At 42.3% G+C, this 19,378-nt stretch overlaps 1 protein-coding gene across 1 annotated transcript in view; it reads left to right on the top strand.

Annotated features, from left to right (window-relative positions):
• Gtf2a1l (general transcription factor IIA subunit 1 like) overlaps positions 1-19,378 on the top strand; it is a 75,519-nt gene that overhangs the window by 34,704 nt on the left and 21,437 nt on the right. The window contains exons 2-6 of the mRNA XM_036170501.1: positions 664-848; positions 1,198-1,338; positions 3,716-3,817; positions 4,014-4,131; positions 17,168-17,223. Of these exons, the coding sequence (XP_036026394.1) occupies positions 664-848; positions 1,198-1,338; positions 3,716-3,817; positions 4,014-4,131; positions 17,168-17,223 (602 nt within the window). The remainder of the gene's footprint in view (positions 1-663; positions 849-1,197; positions 1,339-3,715; positions 3,818-4,013; positions 4,132-17,167; positions 17,224-19,378) is intronic.

The raw sequence follows: 19,378 nt of genomic DNA, 5'->3' as shown, positions 1-19,378 counted from the left end.
ACATACTTAATGGCTTTTTGTAAAATAAATTCCCAGTACTTTTCAATTTAGGGAAAGTCTTCTAAATGACACCAAATGAATCAGCTGCTAGAAACTTACACCTGGTCAGGCAAGCCACTTCTGAGTGGGTTAGCACACACAGCTCTACTGCACTTACACTCACAAATAAGCAAGCAGTCAAATCTAAACCCTGATGGGATTTGTAAATCATCACATAACCGTCTGTTAGGCGGAGATCTATCTTCAGATCAAAAAGGCTGTTTAAAGGCAGGGTCGTGGAGGTAGATGGCTCTTTCCTTGTTGAACTAGTCGGGTTATGGGTGCTTAAATCCATCTTCAGCTTTAGCTAGTTAAATCTTTTCATGAGAGAGAGAGAGAGAGAGAGAGAGAGAGAGAGAGAGAGAGAGAGAGATGGTTAGGAGAGAACATAATTACAGGCCGAAGATGGAGACTGCTTCCTGAGGAGCAAAGAGTTGCTCTGGGGAGCTGGGCTGACCTAGTTAAAACTGTAGGTCTCCATCTTCACTGCATTTTAAAATCATATGCTCTGGGGGAGACTCAGGCACCAAACCTTTAAAAAGAAAAAGCTCTTCAGGTAATATTAATGTGGACCCAATGTTGAGTGTGTCTTAGGACAGCGGGTCTCATTTTAACGCCCACCAGAGTCATCTGAAGAACATTTTGAAGTCACCGTGTGCCGGGTCCCTGGTTACCAGTCTCTGATTCAGGAGAGGTGTTTGCATTTATGGGTTGATGCATGGATTGTGTCTGGGGGCCTGCTCACGCAGGCGCACCCGTGGAGGTCCGCGGACCAGCTTCTAGAGCCCCACTTTCCTCCTAGCACATGGGTCAGGCTTGGGAGCAAGCGTCTTTAAGGTTCCCATTTGTATTTTTAACAGGTTCCCAGGTGAAGTTGCTGCTGCCTTGGCCCACCCTTCAACAGCTAGTTATAGAAGAGTTTGGCTCTTGTCACACTTTTGTATAGCAACATGGAGCGCAGCTGTGAACGGGGTTTAGGGAGGTATGACAAACTGGTGAAAGCAGAAATAACTCATCTGCCTTCTTTCTTCTCCCTACATCCTTCAAAGATGAAGTTGTCCCATCTGCCAATGCTGGTCAGGCGCCTACCGCACCCGTGCCACGCCCAAACTCCATCCCTCCAATCACTAACCTCCTCTCTTGTCCCGCCCTACTCAGCTCCGCCCCCCACAGCGTCCTCGCGGTTGCGCAGCAACGAGCGCCGCGGTTCAAAAGCGAGCCTGGCGGCTCTCGGCCACGCAGGCGCAGGCGCAAACGGTCGGGCGCAGAGCCGCTGGCATGGCCTTCGTCAACCTGGTGGTAAGGAGGCGGGTAGACTTTGCCGACGCCCTGTAGCCCTCCATGACAAGTCGCAGATTTTGATAGGCACCCCGTCTCACCATGGGTTAGAGGAAGCGGAAGACAGCCACACGGGCTCTGGTCCCACTGGAAAAAGATGTGCTTGCCCACTCCAACTGAGGCTACCTAGGTTAGGGCGCCCAGAAATTGTGTAGCGGCAGAGCGCCCTCCATCAGGATGGTTTCCTCCACGTTCACTTCTTTTTCATTTTTTAAATGTGTAAAGTAACCCCAGGCTGGCTTCCGGCTCTGGATCCCTTCACCGCCTCCTCTCACTGCAAACACCAGCCCTAAATCTAGTTCTTCTATATTACTCCCTAACCTGGTGATGAGATTTGGATTGTTGCCCCACGATCTTGCTCTCCGCGTCCCTTAAGATCTTAACGCTTAAATGTGAAACCCACACACACTGCTATAAGGGTATCTAAACCTCACAGTGAAATTTTACCAGCAAAACAGCGCTGATTAGACCCTCCATCAAAGTGAGAGCCCCAAGTTGAGGGCAAAAACAGTATCAACAGATGCACATTTCCCGAAAGACAATGAGGTTTGTGTCTGTAAAATTCCATGTGTATCTATGCAGCACAAAAGGTTCCATTTTTTTTTATTCATTTTGTGTACAAAAGAGGGCGCCAGATCTCATTACAGATGGTTGTGAGCCACCATGTGGGTGCTGGGAATTGAACTCATGTCCTCTGGAAGAGCAGTCAGTGCTCTTAACCTCTGAGCCATCTCTCCAGCCCAAAGGTTCCATTTTGAGAGATATGTATGTTCATTTCATGATGCTTTAAGAAGTGTAGAGTATGTATACCAGCTTGCCTGAGTGTGACCGCCAAATGAGAATGTTTTCTTTCAGAGATGCAGGTAAGATGGAGGTCCAGACCATATGTAGTTTTAATAAAGATAACACAGAGAAAGCAATATGAAGCTTAATGGTAGTCCTACAAGAAAGACTACGTTCAATACTTACTTTGCTTTTGGAAAATTGTATTTTATTGGCTTCTTTTGGACTGCCACTGTTACACTCCAAGGGAAGATCTTAAAAGATGTTTTTAGCCCTAGGAGTTTTTCCCTCCAGCTCTTAGACTGTGATCATTTAGCTGGGATTAAAACCCAGCCATCAGTTTAGAAGCCTTTATCAGGGTAGACTGTTTTAAAAGAAGCAACTCATCTGGGAGCACTTAGTCTTAATGGGTCTGCCTGTGACTAACATTTAGATGTTACTGATTGGCTGTTCATAGACTTACCCTGGATCTTTGGAAGGATTAGTTGAAAATGTGCTGTTCCTGGAGCAAGAGTATTTTTGTGGGAAGCATGAAAAAGCAGTCTTCAGTTTTCATTTGGGCTGGATTTAGGCAATCCAGAATAAGAGCAACTGGAGTTCTTGTTTGACCACGTGATCTATGGCCTTCGCCTGAATCAGTATTGTTGCATGGGAGACCTAGGCAGGACACATTTTATATAGAACAGAAGGGCCAAGTATATTTCACATGCTTCTTGTGCTGTTGATATAATATGTGACTCTGGGTAGACCCTGCCTGATTTTGTTTCATGGCATGGTTTTAGCACCTTCCATTCCTTTGTGCACGTACTGGTGACTGTCACAGGACATTCACTGGGACATAGGGGTAGGGTTAGGATAGCCCTCTCTCCACATCTACTTTGGAAGCAGGGTGGGCTCTGACTGGCTCATTTTTAAGGCTAAGGTTCATTTACATCCATGGTGGTTCTCTAACAGTACATTTACATTGAGAAAAGGGTAGATTGAAAACAGGGGCTTGTTCCCAGCTGCCTCCAATTTCCCTTTCAAAAAGGAACAGGAAAGTTAGATATACAAAAGTCAAGACAGATGAGCATTAGCACACATCTGTGAGATCACCTCCAGGTGTGCTGTAGTCTTGTGACTCAACCTTGTGGGTAGGGGCCTCCAATGGATGACAGAAGGTGAATATAATTTATAAAGAGCCAAGAACATACTGGGGGTAGGGCGTACTTAGTAACCATGGTGGTTTTCTTCAAACCGAGGATTGGAGAGTGTATTTTTAATGATTTAGTTTTAGTTATGCGTGTATGTGTGTGCATCTGCATGGGGGTATGTGTACGGGAGTACAGCCCAAGGAGATTAGGAGAATCACCAGAGTCTCCTGAAGCTGGGGTTACAGGCAGTTGTGAGTTGTGACTGACATGGGTGCTGGGAATTAAACCTAGGGCCTGCTCAAGAGCAGCAAGTGCTCTCTAGCAACGGAGTCATCTCTCCAGCCATCCCCCATCTGCATGTCTTTTAAGGCAAGTGCATTCTAATTTGAGAATCAAAGCCTCTAACAATTGCTCTCATGTAGCCCAAACTCTACCGGTCTGTAATTGAAGACGTAATTGAAGGTGTGCGGGACCTGTTTGCTGAGGAAGGCATCGAAGAGCAGGTGTTAAAAGACTTGAAGAAGGTTTGTGCTCACGTCTCTCCCGTTTCATCTTCAAAACCTGATGCGTTATAATGCTTCCCGCCCTTCAGTAGTGTTAGTGTGTGTTCCTTGTGTTGTCCACTGACAGCTCAGATGCTTAGGGAAAAAACCAACCACATAATATTAGTGTTTTTAAAAACTATTAACAAAAATAAAACAGTGCTTTTTTTCCTCTCAGCTCTGGGAAACCAAAGTTTTACAGTCTAAAGCGACAGAGGACTTCTTCAGAAATAGTGTCCACTCGCCCCTGTTTACGCTTCAGCTGCCCCATGGCTTGCCAGCACTGCAGTCAACAGGTTGGAGAGAATCCGTCAAAGACCTTTTATGTTTCAGAACGAATTCTTGTTTGGTAGTGTGTTTTAGTCAGGATAATTGATGTTCTTAAGGTAGAGAGGGCCTCACCTTTAGATGATTTAATTAGATGGACATGGTATATTTTTATTTTAGTTTATATTTTATTATAAGCTATTATAGTTTATGTATAGTTTATTTTTAAAAAACTCACATTATTAAAACTAGCTTTAACAGTCCCTTACTCTAGAGAAACAAGTGATATAGTTTGTAAGTTTACAGTGTCCATTGTTATTTCTGAGAAGTCAACTCGGTGGGAAAGGTAGATACTTGTGCTTGCTTGCTCCCCTCCCCTCCTCTCCCCTCCCCTCCTCTCCCCTCCCCTCCTCTCCCCTCCCCTCCCTTCCCTTCCCCCCTCCCCTCCCCTCCCTTCCTTGCACATTACAAATCTATTATGGCATTGGAAGCAAGACAGAGTGAAAAGAATATGGAGGTCATTCAGGCTATCTTACAGTTTTGACTATAGGAAGTAGTAGCGAGGGATTAACTATGTGCATTTTATCTTATTTTATTCTAGATCTAGATCTTTGCTTTTAAGGAAAAATGTTGCCCAGATTTATGTGTGTCAATTTAAACTGGTAAAGACTAATAAAAGATCATACAGATACTAATCTATCTGGCCTTTCTTCATTCCACTCTTTTCTGAGCCCTGTAAGCTCTAGGCTGCTTGAATACATGTGTCTGGGTGTGTTCACACAAATAGATTTTATTTGTTAGTGTTAGTTGAAGTTTAGTAGACAGCGTTTGTAAGAAGGAAGGGTGATATTTGGATTAGATTGTCATTAATAAGAGATTATTCTTTGTATGTTTGGGGAAATTCTTATTTTCTCATGTCATGTCAGCCACGGTGAAGACAAAAGAATGCTTAGGTCAGTGGCAACAGGGACAGAGACAGAGCTTCTGCAGCAGGCCGAAGACCTCTGTTAGGGACCTCAACTCAGGTAGAGGGGGATCCTTGGCTTCAGTGCAGAAAAGATTCCGGAGTGAGGCAGTTCAAAGCAGAGTTGGGGTTGTTAAAGGACTGTGTGTGTGTGTGTGTGTGTGTGTGTGTGTGCGTGTGTACGTGTATAGATGTATATGTATACATACACACACATATATCCTTTTAAATGAGTTTAATTAAAGGTGACACAATTCAGAACAGAGCAAAGATGAAGAGTAGGCACTGGCAGGATCTGAGTCTAGATTTACTTTATGACTTTTACTTATTCATTTTTACCAAATGTCTTACAATGTTCAGCAGGCTCCAAGACAGCACTTCATTCTAGCAACGGGTAGCAAAGAAGTGATGGTGTGGTATCCAGATGTTTAACAGGAGTGGACGAGGTCGCCCCATCCAGGCAGAGCTTACTGATGGCCAGATTTCTTGATTCCTCCTGTGGCCAATGTCCTTCCCTGCTGCCTTTGCTGTTGGCTTCTCTTTTCTTCCATATCTTCTCCACCCATCTCCTTGGCCTTCTTCTTGGGCTCTTTCAGGGGCTTTTGGCCGCCATCCACACGGTGCCTACAGCCCTTTCCCCAGACCCTGATCCTGAGCCATAGTGTTTTATTTTTTTATTTTTTTATTTTTTTTTAATGATTCACTTTTATTTTATGTGCATGGGTGTTTTACCTGCATGCATGTCTGTGCACCATGTGTATTATGTGTATAGTGCCAGTGGAGGCCAGAAGAGGGCATCAGGTCTCCAGGAACTGGAGCTACAGATGGTGGTGAGCTGCCATGTGGGTGTTGGGACTGGAGCCTGGGTCCTCTGAGCCATCTCTCCAGCTCCTGGGCTGGATTTTCTGATTCTCAGCTGTCAAGAGGCTTCAGCTGGGCTCTAGGATGAGGCGACATCCTTGCCCCTTTGATGGCCTTTGATGTCCTCAGTCTTCCTATCCTGCCTCACTCCTTCCATTCAAAATTAGTTGAAGTATGACAGCAATGATGAAATGAAATAAGTCAGCAAATGCATGTTGAGTGACCAAGCACAGATTTTACCTTACTAATCTGTAAAATATGATATTGCTCTGTGAGGGTTAGTCATAGGAGGGCTGGAGAGGCAGCTTAGCGGTAAGGGCGCTTGCTGTGCAAGCGTGAGACCTAAATTTCGATCCCAGCACCCATGGAAAGACCCACATGTGGCCTTACAAGCATGTTAACCCCAGACTGTGAGGGTGGAGAAAGAAGGATTTTTGTGGCTTGCTGGCCTCTGGCCTAGCTGCACATTCAGTGAGAGACTCTGTCTCAAAAGGTGATACAAAGTAGGATACTGGATGTTCTCCTGTAGCCAGTGCAAATATATACACAATGTGCATACACTGCATACATACCACATGCATACATGTGTAGCTACCACGTGCAAACGCCAACCACACGTGCATATGTCACACACATACACCACACAGACATGCGTATACCACACACCCACCATACATATGTACATACCACATATGTGCATAGATTACATACACACACATGCACTGTCATACATATATGTATATACCATGCACATGCATACACTGCACACATACCACATACACACATGTATAAACCACACAAACACACACACACACACACATATATACACACACACACTCATGAGAGTGTCATTGTGAAGCTGCCATGCTGAAACATTTTTTATCAGCGATTTGTACTTTTGTTCCATACTCTATTTTATCAGGATGTTCCCTTCGCCACCACTCTGTCAAGCCTTTTGCAAATCTCATACACACACACACACACACACACACACACACACACACACACACATGTATAGAGGCAGGAGCCTATCCTTGAACTGCTTGAACTGACTATTATCACCCAGGCTGGCCTGGAGCTCAGTTGTCTACTGCCTCGGCTCTGAGAGCTGGCACTACAGGTGTAAGCTGCTGTGTGCATGCGTGCGCACATGCGCGGTCAAGTAGTTTCTGTGTTTCAGTCCAATGACCCTGAGGGTTCTTTTCACTTGAGGTTGGTAAGAGGGTGTGAGGCATTGGAAGGAAGAAAATATTTGAATGTCTTTTATCAAAAGCACAGTTAAAAACTTCTCATTTTTCTTGTCATTCAAAAATTGCAATACTCCATTTTGCCCAGAAGATGGTAACATTACCAGTGATTTAAATCACAAAACAGCCCAACAAAGTCTGGATGTAGCTAGTTTTCACTCAGCACTTTCTTTTTTTATTCTGTCTTGGAGGTTAGAATAATAGAAATAATTACATTTAAAATAAGACAGTTTTTCTTATTCTCTTCCTTGAAATCCACAATGAGGAGGCTGGAGAAGAGCATGTGCTACAGACCCTATCCTTACCTGTCTTAATCTCTGGATTTCCTTCAATAAGGGTCTCAAATAAAGAGCCTCATGAAATTGAAGTACTTCCTAATTGTATCTTCTCATGGTAGGCTTTCAAAAGCCTGATTAAAATAACCTAAACTGCTACACTCTTTTTTATCTCTTTTGATAACGAGCTCAAACAAAATCCACAATTGAGTAAGTCATTTACCTTCGTCAATTCTGCTTTTAGACTGCCTTTTTCCTTTGTTATATATATTTTTTGGCTGTGTTCTCTACTTCTTAGGAATAGCCTGTGTTATCAGTTTTCAACATTTTTTTAATCACAGGATTTCTTTGCACTCTTAATAACGGAGGACCTCAAAGAGCCTTTTAAAATACGGATTTTGGTCTGGGAGTTGGTTCAGTGGATAAGCACCTGCTATGTGCAAGGATGGGACAGAGCCCCAGAACCCACATAGAAGCCTGGCTAGGTGGTAACTACTTACAATTTGTTATTGGTATTATTATTTGTGTGTGTGTGTGTGTGTGTGTGTGTGTGTGTGCGCGCGCGCACGAGTGTCTGGTGTCTGAGGACAACTTTGTGGAGTCTATTCTTTCCATCTAGTCTCACATGGGTTCTGGTTATTGAACTCAGGTTTCCAGACCTGTGTAGTAAGCACTGTTGTCTGTTGAACCCTCCCCAGGCCCCATACCTGGTTTTAACTAAAATTTTACTCTGTTTATTTAAACCAGGTAGCATGATGTTATGATATGCATAGAGTGTTGCCGTAGGTTATATAAATTAGAGTGTCCATCATCTTTGAGTTAGTCATTTTTTAAACTGTGGCAAGAATCTCAAATCTACACTGCTAGCAAAACCCTCAAACATGATACAGTAGTAACAATGAACTTCATGTCACACATTTCACCTCTAGATGTCAGACATTCTGGCCAGGTCTCAGGTCTTGCTCCCCTGCATCTGGTAAAACCCTATTTTATTCTTTATCTTGGCATGTTTTCTTTTAAAATAAAAAACTCTTAATTTAATGTGTGTGTATGTGTGCATGCATGCTCTTTCCTGCCACCATGCTTCCAAAGGATCAAACCCAGTTGTCGGTCTTGGTGACAAGTTGCTTGCTGATCTATCTCACTGACTTCCTTTTCTTTTTAGATTCTAAATGTAAGTGAGAACACAAAGCATTTTTTCTTGGTGTGGAGTGTTCTAGGTTCATCTGTGTGGTAGTGATGTACAAAGTCTTGCTGTTAAAATCTGAGAAATAGCCTAAATTGACTTATAGAACATTTGTGTTGCTTGTTTTTTCATCTTTTTGAAAGCTAGAAAACCCAGGGCCGACATGTGGTGTCACAGTGTAATGCCAGCAGAAGGGTGAAGACCAGGGATCCGAGACCATCTAAGTTACATAAGTGATTTCCAGGCCTGGTCTAGGAGCCAGGCCCTGTCTCAAGGGGCAGGGCACCTTTTCTCTGCATCATCATCATCACCCTCATCTCCTTTTGACAATAGTCATCCTTATGGGGTCAGCTGTATCTCCTACAAGTTCTGTGCTGGTGATAAAGTCACGGCTGTGTGTATGGTAGGCTGACCACCACCACTGCCCTACATCCCACCTTTCTGCCCTTTGGATTTGTGTTTCTCTGATGATCAGTGTGGCCAAGCACCTTTGCAAATGTCCATTGACCATTTTTATATCTTCCTGGAAAACGTCTGTCCAGATATTTTGCTCATTTTCACACTGAGTTGTTTGTTTTCCTACTACCGAATTCTTTCCATATTTTAGATATTCACCCTTTATCAGATATATGGCTTGGGGATATTTTCTCAGCTGCATGTTGCCTTTTTGTTGACTGATCCTCTTGCTGTGCAGAAGTTCTCTTGTCTGATGTAGCCTGTCATGATTAATTTTATGTGTCAGTCTGACTGCGTGGAGAGAGAATTCTTGGAGTTGAGTGGAACCCCCTTAGGTGTCAGTGTGGGAATGCTCAGAAATGATTGTCCCACGGCAGAATGTCCATCCTGGTGCACATGCAATCCTACCTGGAGGCCAGGGCCACAAGAAGGATGAAAGGGTAAGAAGGAGGTAGCTCTCGTGCAGGCTTACTCTTGGCTTCTTGGCTGTGATGATGTGAGCATATCTGTTCCATCATGTCCTCTTCGCCATCACTGCTAGCCTTACTTCAGACTTAACACAATGGACTGAAACGGTGAACCACATCAGTCCATCTTGTTTCTCCTAGATATTTGTCCTAGTGACAAAGTTCTCAGTGACGAAAGTTCCATTTATTCTTGTACAGTCCCAGATTTTGTGATGTCTTCTTCTGGGAGTATTAAGGCTCAGGTCTATTGTTTACATCTTCTTTTCATTTTAAGTGTGAGTTAACTTTTGTGTGTGTGTGTGTGTGTGTGTGTGTGTGTGTGTGTGTGTGTGATAACAGACAGGTCCAGTGTTGTTATTTTACATGTGAAGATTCAGTTTTCCAAGTATCATTTTTTTTTTCTGAATTGGTTTACATTTATTGAAGGAGGTGAGTTCATAGTTGGAAGTGATCCCACAAACTTTAACCTAAAGGCATGGGATAATTTATACCAGTCTCAATTCCCAGTGTGAACAACTGGGAAGTTTGTGAACCATGGAAAACTGTTATCTCCATTCATTGCTGCATCAATGCATGGGTGATCATGGGAGAGAATACTGATCAGGAAAGAGGGCATCTCTACAGAGCTGTAGTCTTGTGGACACTGAAAATGAACAGAGGGAATGTTATAAATCCCCAGGTCATCCTGGAAACTTAGATAAAAATTAAATATTTCTTATAATACAAGTGATGGATTCAGTATTCAAAAATTGAAATAATGACCTCTAACATTGGGAAAAGATGTTGTCTGCTCCAATTGATGGTATATATAGCCCTAAAATGCCAAGTTCAGTGTGAAAAGAGAAATGCATCTTAGAAAAGGAACATGTGAGGTGTACTTATCAGGGCACAAAAGGAAATATATATATGTATATTTTTTTTCCTAGAGCTGAGGACCGAACCCAGGGCCTTGTGCTTGCTAGGCAAGCGCTCTACCACTGAGCTAAATACCCAACTCCAAAAGGAAATATTTTTCAAAATTCATGTAGCCAATCAATATTTTGAAAAATCTAACACCAGTTTTTGAGCAGATGGTTCTTTCCCATTGTCCCTTTTAGTGCCTTGTTGGAACAGTTGATCAAACACATTTGAATTTATTTTACAACTCCATAATTTCCCCCACTGACCTAATATGCATCTGTCTGTCTGTCTGTCTGTCTGTCTGTCTGTCTGTATGTGTGTGGAGGTGTGTGAATGTGTATATATATCCATGAGGAGACCAAAGGATAACTTCTGGTATTTTGAGACAGGGCCTCTCACTGTCCATTGGTGTATGGGCATTGGTGTAGGGATCCACCTTCTCTGCCTTATCCAGTGCTGGGATTAAAAGCCCCCACCACCTTGCTTTTATAGGGTTATCTCTTCAGTCCTTGGTCTGTATGTTTTTATGTCAGTAGCATACTGTTTTAGTTCCTATAGCTTTGTAATAGTATTTTAAAAGTATTTATTTTTAAACCAGGGCTCAGGCTGGGCTTGAACTCATTTATTCCCCCTCCTGTTTTTAAGCAATCTTCCCAGTCTCAGTCTCCGGAATATGGGCTGTAGGTATGCATACCACTGTGTCTGGCTTTATAGTGTTAACTTACAATGGGAAATGTGATGCCCCTGATTTTATTTTTCTTTTAGTCTTTGTGTGAGTGAGTAAGTGAGTGTGTGTGTGTGTGTGTGTGTGTGTGTGTGTGTGTGTGCGCGCACATTCATGAGCAGGTCATCATGCAGACATGAAGGTCAGAGGACAACCTCAGCGGTTGGTCTTGGCCTTCAATCTTGTTTGATAGAAGACCTCATTGCCACTGTGTATACCAGTGTAGCTGGCCCATGACCTTCAGGGGATTCTCCTGCCTCTGCCTCCTGTTTTAGCATAGGGGCTCTGGGCTTACACGTTCTGAGGCTCCAAACCCAATTCCTCTTGTTTTCTTCACGGCAGACTCTTCACCTGCTGAACCATCAACCGAGCCTTGATTTTGTTTTCTCTGAATTGCCTTGATTTGTGTAGCATGGACATTTTAACAATATCCGTTACTCCAATCAGTCCATGAATAGACTGTGTCTGCTGAAATCCATCAATTCTTCTCTCTCCCCCGTCTCCACCCCCCCCTTCTAATGTCCACTCCTCCTCTCCTGCCTTCCTCCTTTCTTTGACAGGTGGTTGCCGTGTGTTTTAGCTACTTTCTATTGCTGTGGTAAAGCTCCATGACCAAGGCGACTTAAGAAAAGAAGCGTTGAATTTGGTGTATGGTTTCAGGGGGTTGGAGTATATGAGTGAAGAACACCCGAGAGCTCCTATCTTGATCCAAACCACAAGGCAAAGAAGGAGCCACCGGAAATGGCAATTTGGAAGCCTCAAAGCCCACCCCAGAGATACACAAACGTTCCCAGACAGTCACACACTGGGGACCAGGTGTTCAAATGTCTGAGCCATTGTCATTCATATCACACACTGAGTCCTAGATTGGCCTCAAGCTTGTGATCCTCCTGCCTCAGCCTTCTGAGTACAAGGATTTTAGGCATATGCCACCATGCTCATCTGATCTTCAATTTAATTAAAAAAAAAAAAAACCTTTAAAAAAATTAGAAGTTCATATCTTTTACCTTTTTGATTGAATTTATTCATAAGTATTTTGCTTTTTTAGATACTGTCACATTTTGATTTCTTTTTCAGGTAGGTGTTTTTATTTAGAAAAATAACTGACCTTTAAAGATTGGTTTGAATCTAAAACTTTACTGAGCTCACTTATTCTTTTGTGGACTCTGTTGTTTTCTGTCTGAAGGTTCATATCATTTGAAAATAGAGATAATTTTGCTTTCACATTTCTGATTTGTATGCTTTATATTTTTCTTCTACAACATTGCTAGAATGTCTGGTTCAGTATTGAACAGATATAGCAAGAGTTGGCCCCTTATCCTATGGAAGATCTTGGAGGAAAAGCTTTTAGATCTCCTTGTCAAGAAACAGCTTTAAATTTTCACACTCATTAAGCAATTTATTGTTTATTTTCATTGTGTGTATATGTATACTCTGTGTAGGAATGTGCATATGAGTGCAGGTGCCTCCAGAGGCCAGAAGAGGGCGCCGGATTCTCTGGAGCTAGAGTTACAGACAGTAGTGAGTCACCTGATGTGGGTGCTGGGAACTGAGCTCAAATGCTCAGGAAGAGCAGCAAGCACTCTTAGTGTTGGGCCATTTCTCCAGCCCCCATAGCCTTTATTATCTTGGGAAGATGTCCTTTATTTGTAAACTGTTGAGTTTTAAAATTTTACTTATTTATGTATCAGTGTATGCACAGTGTATGAGTGTGTGTGTGTGTTTTCCTTGATGTGTATGTGTAGGTCAGATGACAAATTTTAGGAGTTTCTTCTTTCTGACATGCTATGTACTTCAGGCTAGCTTGCCTCTGAGCTTCTGGATGATTTTGTGTGTGTGTGTGTGTGTGTGTGTGTGTGTGTGTGTGTGTGTGTCTCCACTTCTAATCTTGCTACAAGAGTGCTAGGATTACAGATTCATGCTACCACATCTGGCTTTTTCTGTGAGTGGGTCCTGCAGATCGAACTTAAATAGTCAGGGTTGTATGGCAAGGGCTGAGCCATCTGGCTGGCTTGTTTGTTTTAATCAAGAAAGGATCTAAAGGGCCGATCAGGTGGTCTAGCGGGTCAGGTATTTGCCACCAAACCTTGACCTGAGTTCAATCCCTGGAATCCATGTGGTGGGGTGAGAGGACAGACTTCCACAAGTGGTTTTCTGATCTCCACATGCATCACACACACACACACACACACACACACACACACACACACACACACACTCTCTGAATGTCTGAATGTTAAAAAGAAGGCTTTGTCAAGCATATTTTCTTTTCTTTCCTTTCCTTTCCTTTCCTTTTCTTTCTTTCTTTCTTTCTTTCTTTCTTTCTTTCTTTCTTTCTTTCTTTCCTTTCTCCCTTCTTTCCTTCCTTCCTTCCTTCCTTCCTTCCTTCCTTCCTTCCTTCCTTTCTTTCTTTCTTTCTTTTTGTTTTCTGTTTTTCAAGACAGGGTTTCTCTGTGTAGCCTTGGCTGTCCTGGAACTTGCTCTGTAGATCAGGTTGGCTTTGAACTCAGAAATCCGCCTGCCTCTGCCTCCTGAGTGCTGGGACTAAAGGTGTGCGCCGCCCCTGTCTGGCCAAGCACATTTTCTCTGTCAATTGAGATGATGTGTGTTTCCTCCCATTCTGCTAATGTTTTATGTCACATTGACTTATAGTTGTTAAGCTCTTCTTTCATGCTGAACATAGATGCTCCTTGGGTGTGGTATGTTGTTGCATTTGGTTTGATTTTATTAATTTTTTTTCTTTTCTTTTCTTTTCTTTTTTTTTTTTTTTTAAATCATCAAGGTCTCTCAGAGACATTGGCCTGTTCTTGAGTATTTGTGTTTGGCTTTGTTTCAAGGTGATGCTGGCCTTGTAAAAAGTGTTTGGAAGAAGTGGTCCTCTTTTTTTTGGAAGAGTTTAGGGAGACTTGATATTAGTTCTTGTTTGAATGGTTGAATTCAACCACGAAGTCACCTGATCCTTTGTTTTTCCTTGTTGGTGTATATGGGTGAGGGAATCTTTTTTTTTTTTGTTTTTTTGAGACAAGGTTTCTCTGTGTAGCTTTGCACCTTTCCTGAATCTTGCCCTGTAGACCAGGCTAGCCTCGAACTCACAAAGATCTGCCTGTCTCTGCTTCCTGAGTGCTGGGATTAAAGGCGTGTGCCACCACTGCCCAGCTTGGGAGGGGGAATCTTAATTTACTGAATTTCTAAACTATTGATTAACATGTAGCAGTTAAGTATCACACTGTGGCCCATGCACACGCACAACACCCGTATCCAGTGTGTACTAATCATGGAGCACTGTGTCAGTGCTGAATCTTTCTTTGAGATTTTAACTCCTAAACTATAGGAAGTACAAATGTAAGCACCACCGGGACCTTAGATCTGGAGGGTGCCTAAACTGGTCCTTTTGGTGACTTTGGGGACTGTTTCAGTTACAGCATCAGGAAACATCCATGTGCTCAAGAGAAAAATGGCCAGATATTGAATTTTTTAATCATGTGGTATGCTGGCTAGTTTGTGTCAGCTTGACACAGGCTAGATTTATTTGAGAAGAGGGAACCTCAATTGAGAAAATGTCTCCATAAGATCAGGCTGTAGGCAAGCCCAGGGCATCTTCTTAATTAGTGATTGATGGGGAAAGCCCAGCCCATTGTGGGTGGTGTCATCCCTGGGCTGCTGGTCCTGGGTTCTATAAAAAAGCAGGCTGGGCAAGCCAGTAAGCAGCACCCCTCCACGGCTTCTGCATCAACTCCTGCCTCCAGGTTCCTGCTCTGTTTGAGTTCCTGTCCTGACTTCCTTTGGTGATGAACAGTGATGTGGAAGGGTCAGCTAAATAAACCCTTCCCTCCCCAATTTGCTTCGATTGTGGCATTTCGTCAAATATTAAGATTTGTATAGACTCAAATTGCGATCTGGAATTGTAAAGCAAATGCTATAATGTATCAGAATTTTTGGTTGTGAATTGGGAAAAGGTATTTGCAAATTTAAATACTGTTAGATCAGATAATTATGTTGAAATTTTTTACATTATACTGTAGAATTGAATCCTGTTTTGAATTTAATGTTCCTAGAATACATCTACGAAATCTGAAATTGTAAAACTTCATTTGAGTTAAGATACATATTTAATGAAAAGTTACTTGGTTATGAAACAAGGTTGAATACTTTAAATTTTCAGGCAAGTTTTACATAGAGGTAGAACTTGTGAACTTCATATTAAAATTAAGTGTGGGGGAGGTGCCTAGAACTTCCCAGGTCCATCAGTTCTGGCTTTGATTCTGATGTCTCTGAAGAAGTGTTAGCAGCTCCTTTATAGCTTTGTTTGAGTCCTTTAAATATGGAGAATTGTCCTTTGAGATTTATCACAAGGGGCTTAGGAGAGAAGGGTCACTGCTGGGTTTTGTCAGGCTTCAGATGCCGAAGAAGAGTTTTGTATCCTCAAGAGCGGCGCTTAAGCTGCAGTGGCATCCGCTTTGCTCACTCCAGCTAATCATGACTAATACCACTGAGTTCCTGACACTCCAGTTCTTCCTCTGGCTTTTCTAGCAGAATGCCTGCTAATAATCAGAGCCACAGAGGAGTGGAAGATAAAAATAATTGTGTTCTTCATTAGCTGTCAGTCCATAGCCTCACTTCTGCTTAATGTGGGGAGGATGGTTAGCTCCAGAGAAAAGCGCTCGATTGAGCTTTTCCTTGTGTGTGATGGAGCCATTCTAGCGTCAAAAAACAGACCTTGGGGCAATGTTCCTTAGTGCAGTGTATGAAAAAGAGCCACAATTAACAGCACACTCACTACAAACATAAGCATGCTAAAAACCTGCTTTCATTAAAGGCAAAAATGGCATTGTTTTTAGGAATTATTTTTAAATTAGCATGCAGGAGTAGCAAGCTTTATTATGGCATTTTCGTGCATGTGTGTGTTTTATTAGCCTTGGATGTGATTGGCTCCTCCCCCTTGTCCTCTCCTGTGCCTGTCATTGTCATTCTCTGCTGGTTCCTTCTCCATCACCACAGTCATGTCACATATTCTATTCCCCTCTCTCCCCCTTCCCCCGTGAAGATCTCTTCCTCCTCAGTCAGGGTCCCCCTCATGCCATTACACAGACATAGGTCTCACAGCCATGCATGCACATATCCACCAATTTTAAATCCAGGTTTCACATGGTAGAAATCATGGGCTGTCTGCCATTCTGAGTGACTGTGTATCACACGAGGACTTTCAGCTCTAAGCGTTTTCTTGCAAATGTCATGATTTCATTTTTCCTTTAAAATTCCATTGTGTATGTGAACCACATTTTCTTTTAACAAATTTGTTTTTTAATTATGCTTCCATGTCTGTATGTGAGTGTGTACATGCATGTGCACGTGAGTGCAGGTGCCCACAGATGTCAGAAGTATCAACTCCCTGTGGAGGTGGAGTTACAGGTGAGCCCCATGATGGGGTGTAAGAATAGAACTCAGGTCTGAGGGAAGAGCAGTCTGTGCTCTTAACCACTGAGCCATCTCTCCACTCACTCACCGCATTTTCTTGATTTATTGTTGGTGTTTGTCCCAGCTTATGTGCTTTTTATCACCTCTCATCAATGTTCTAATATTATTCTTTCCCGGTGAAAAGTTGTCATGGAGAGTTAGAGCTTCCCTGACACCAAAGGCCATCTGTATGTTTCATTATGGATTTCTGAAGTACAGTCTGTTTTATTTCAATGAGATCTTTGGCTTTGATAACTTAAAGTAGTTTAGTTGTAACGTCTTTGAAGTTGCAAGGAAAAATATAGTTTAATACTTTCCCCCTCACATGGAACCATTATGTTTAGAATCTAGGCTAGTCTAACGTGATCCATTGAGAATATGTTTAAGAAATAATTTACAATTGACTGTCATCAGACTATAGTGCAAGACAAATTGATTTCAATAAATATATATTAAAAATGAAATAATCGACATGTGGCCATGTAAAGAGGTAAGTTCTAATGGCTGTGCCCCATCTTGTTTTCTGTGCAGCGTCATTGCTGGTCCCTGCTGGTAGACCTCTCCCGAGTTTTACACCGGAAGACCTGGTATGTAGCTTGTCCCTCCACTGAGGGCTGGCAGACGGTGGAGCCCAGACAGAGTTGATAGCCCTCAGCTTGAGTGGGAGGAGAGGTGGAAAGCCAGAGGGGTCGGCAGTGGTCTCTATGCCTTGAAAGCCTCAGGAGCCTTGAGTGAATGAGTGTCCCATCACCCTGGTCTCCCAGAGTGCTCAGGCTCACTGAGCTGAGGACATTCCTGAAACTACACTGTGTGGGGATTTAATGTGCTGTGTAAGCACGTACCTGGTGCCTCTGAAGGAGATTATTTTTTTCCCGATTTTCTTTTCTTCAAGAGTAGTTATCTGATAGTTTTCCATGTATTTGAGTAGAGTATTTTGCTTTTTTTGTTTGTTTTTACTTGGGTGAAGTAGAATTATTTTCCTTCTTTAGGCCTTGGAGGCAAGAAATAAAATTATTTGTTTATATAGAAAACCAAGTGGCTTTTAGATAGACAGGAACACTTCCACATTTCCTTCTCTTCCATGGCACTGATGGTCATATCCATGAACTATTTCACGCTGTCTTTAGGTCCACAGACTGCCTTTCCAGGGTGCGAGTCTTAGCGGGCCAGGCATTTGCCTTATTCATTAAGATAACACTCCCACGAGGGTCTTCTTGAGAATGGCTTTGTTTTGATGAGAGACCAGTGGGACATCTCAGTCTTTGAAATTTGTGGAAACATCTTTTTCCTTGATTAAAGAAATACTATTCTGTAAAATATAAAAACAAATTCATAAAGCAAACCCTGAAGGAGCCTATTCCCCAAGGATAATCGTTGTAATTGTTTAAAATGGAGCCACTAACTTATTTCCTGAATGCTGTATTAACTTTTAGGTACACAGTAGAATCGCTCTCCACTGTTTCTCTAATCTTACTCCTCTCCCTCCCTCCCTCCCTCCCTCCCTCCTTCCTTGCTTCCTTTCCCCTCCCTCCTTCCAATGACACTCTCCTTTACTAACATATAACTCTCTTTGCTAGTAAGTTAAGATCTGCCATAGCAGTTAAGCGATATTCCGTTGATGGGCATTTTCTATTTTTCATTTTCTAATACAGAGTTTTATTGGTTATATTTGCACATGTCTGTTTGTGAGATAATCAGGTAAATTCCTAGAGGTTGAATTTCTGAGACAATGGTCATGCATGTTTTTCATTTTGGCATTTGCAAAATTGTCCTTCAAAAGAGTTGTCCCAGTCAGTGTGCATTCTATATCAATAGTCATCTGAGAAAAGCAAATTTTCACCACGCCCTCAGCAGCATTGCGTGTTGCTTATACCAAAATAGAACATGGGAGAGAGTGACTATAGTCTAAGCGTGTGGGCTCAGGCTGCCATGAATGATGTGCTTATCACAGGAATGTTTATATGACCTTTGATAGTCACAGAACAAAGATGCAGTCAGTGTATCTAGTAAAGATGATGAGGACATCAGGCAGGCAGATTATAGCAAAGAAGTGGCATCTCTGTGCTAGGTTTTAGAGGTGTTTGAAGACACTTTTGGCTTCTGGGTTGGGGAAGTCAGTGCCTTCTTATAGATTCAAAGGTTCAAACTGTCAGTGAGGATGTTAGAACAGATACATAGGGTGGGTGATACATGGCTGTTATGGGGACTAAACAAATTCCAAGATAATTTTGGCTCTCAATCTGCAACATTCCAACTCTCTACGATGATGAAGTTCTAACCAGCCAATCAGTTTGCAGAATCATTAACAGTGATCTGGCCTTTTCAGGAACTTTAGTTCACATTTGTCTCTTAGATTTTTGCAGATCTGATAGACAAAAAAAAAAAAAAAAAAAAAAAAAAAAAAAAAATGTTTCTTTGTCTCCATTTAGTGGTTTAAAAAAAACCTAGGTTTAACTATCTAAAATTATACATTATAGATGCACTATTATATCTTACTTTAAAATGCAGCCAAAGTTCAATTTAGAATCTGGAAGATCCTTGCAAACAGTTATGACTCTTACATTTGGCCCCTTGAGACTCCGTGGTTCAGGCAGAGCTGTGCACGGGGCCAATGTTATGGGATGGTGTCTGGTCTAGGCATTATGATTTATTGGCCCATGGCTAACTACTGCAGTGGAATTCCTCCTGATGGAGTGATTTAAACCAAATGCTAACATGCTGTTTAGTCAGAGAAGTTAGCCT

The sequence above is a fragment of the Onychomys torridus genome, chromosome 21 (assembly GCF_903995425.1).
Source record: "Onychomys torridus chromosome 21, mOncTor1.1, whole genome shotgun sequence".
NCBI classification, from domain to species: domain Eukaryota; kingdom Metazoa; phylum Chordata; class Mammalia; order Rodentia; family Cricetidae; genus Onychomys; species Onychomys torridus.
The sequence above is the reverse complement of the archived record's forward strand: the minus strand, read 5'-3'. Positions and strand labels throughout refer to the sequence as shown.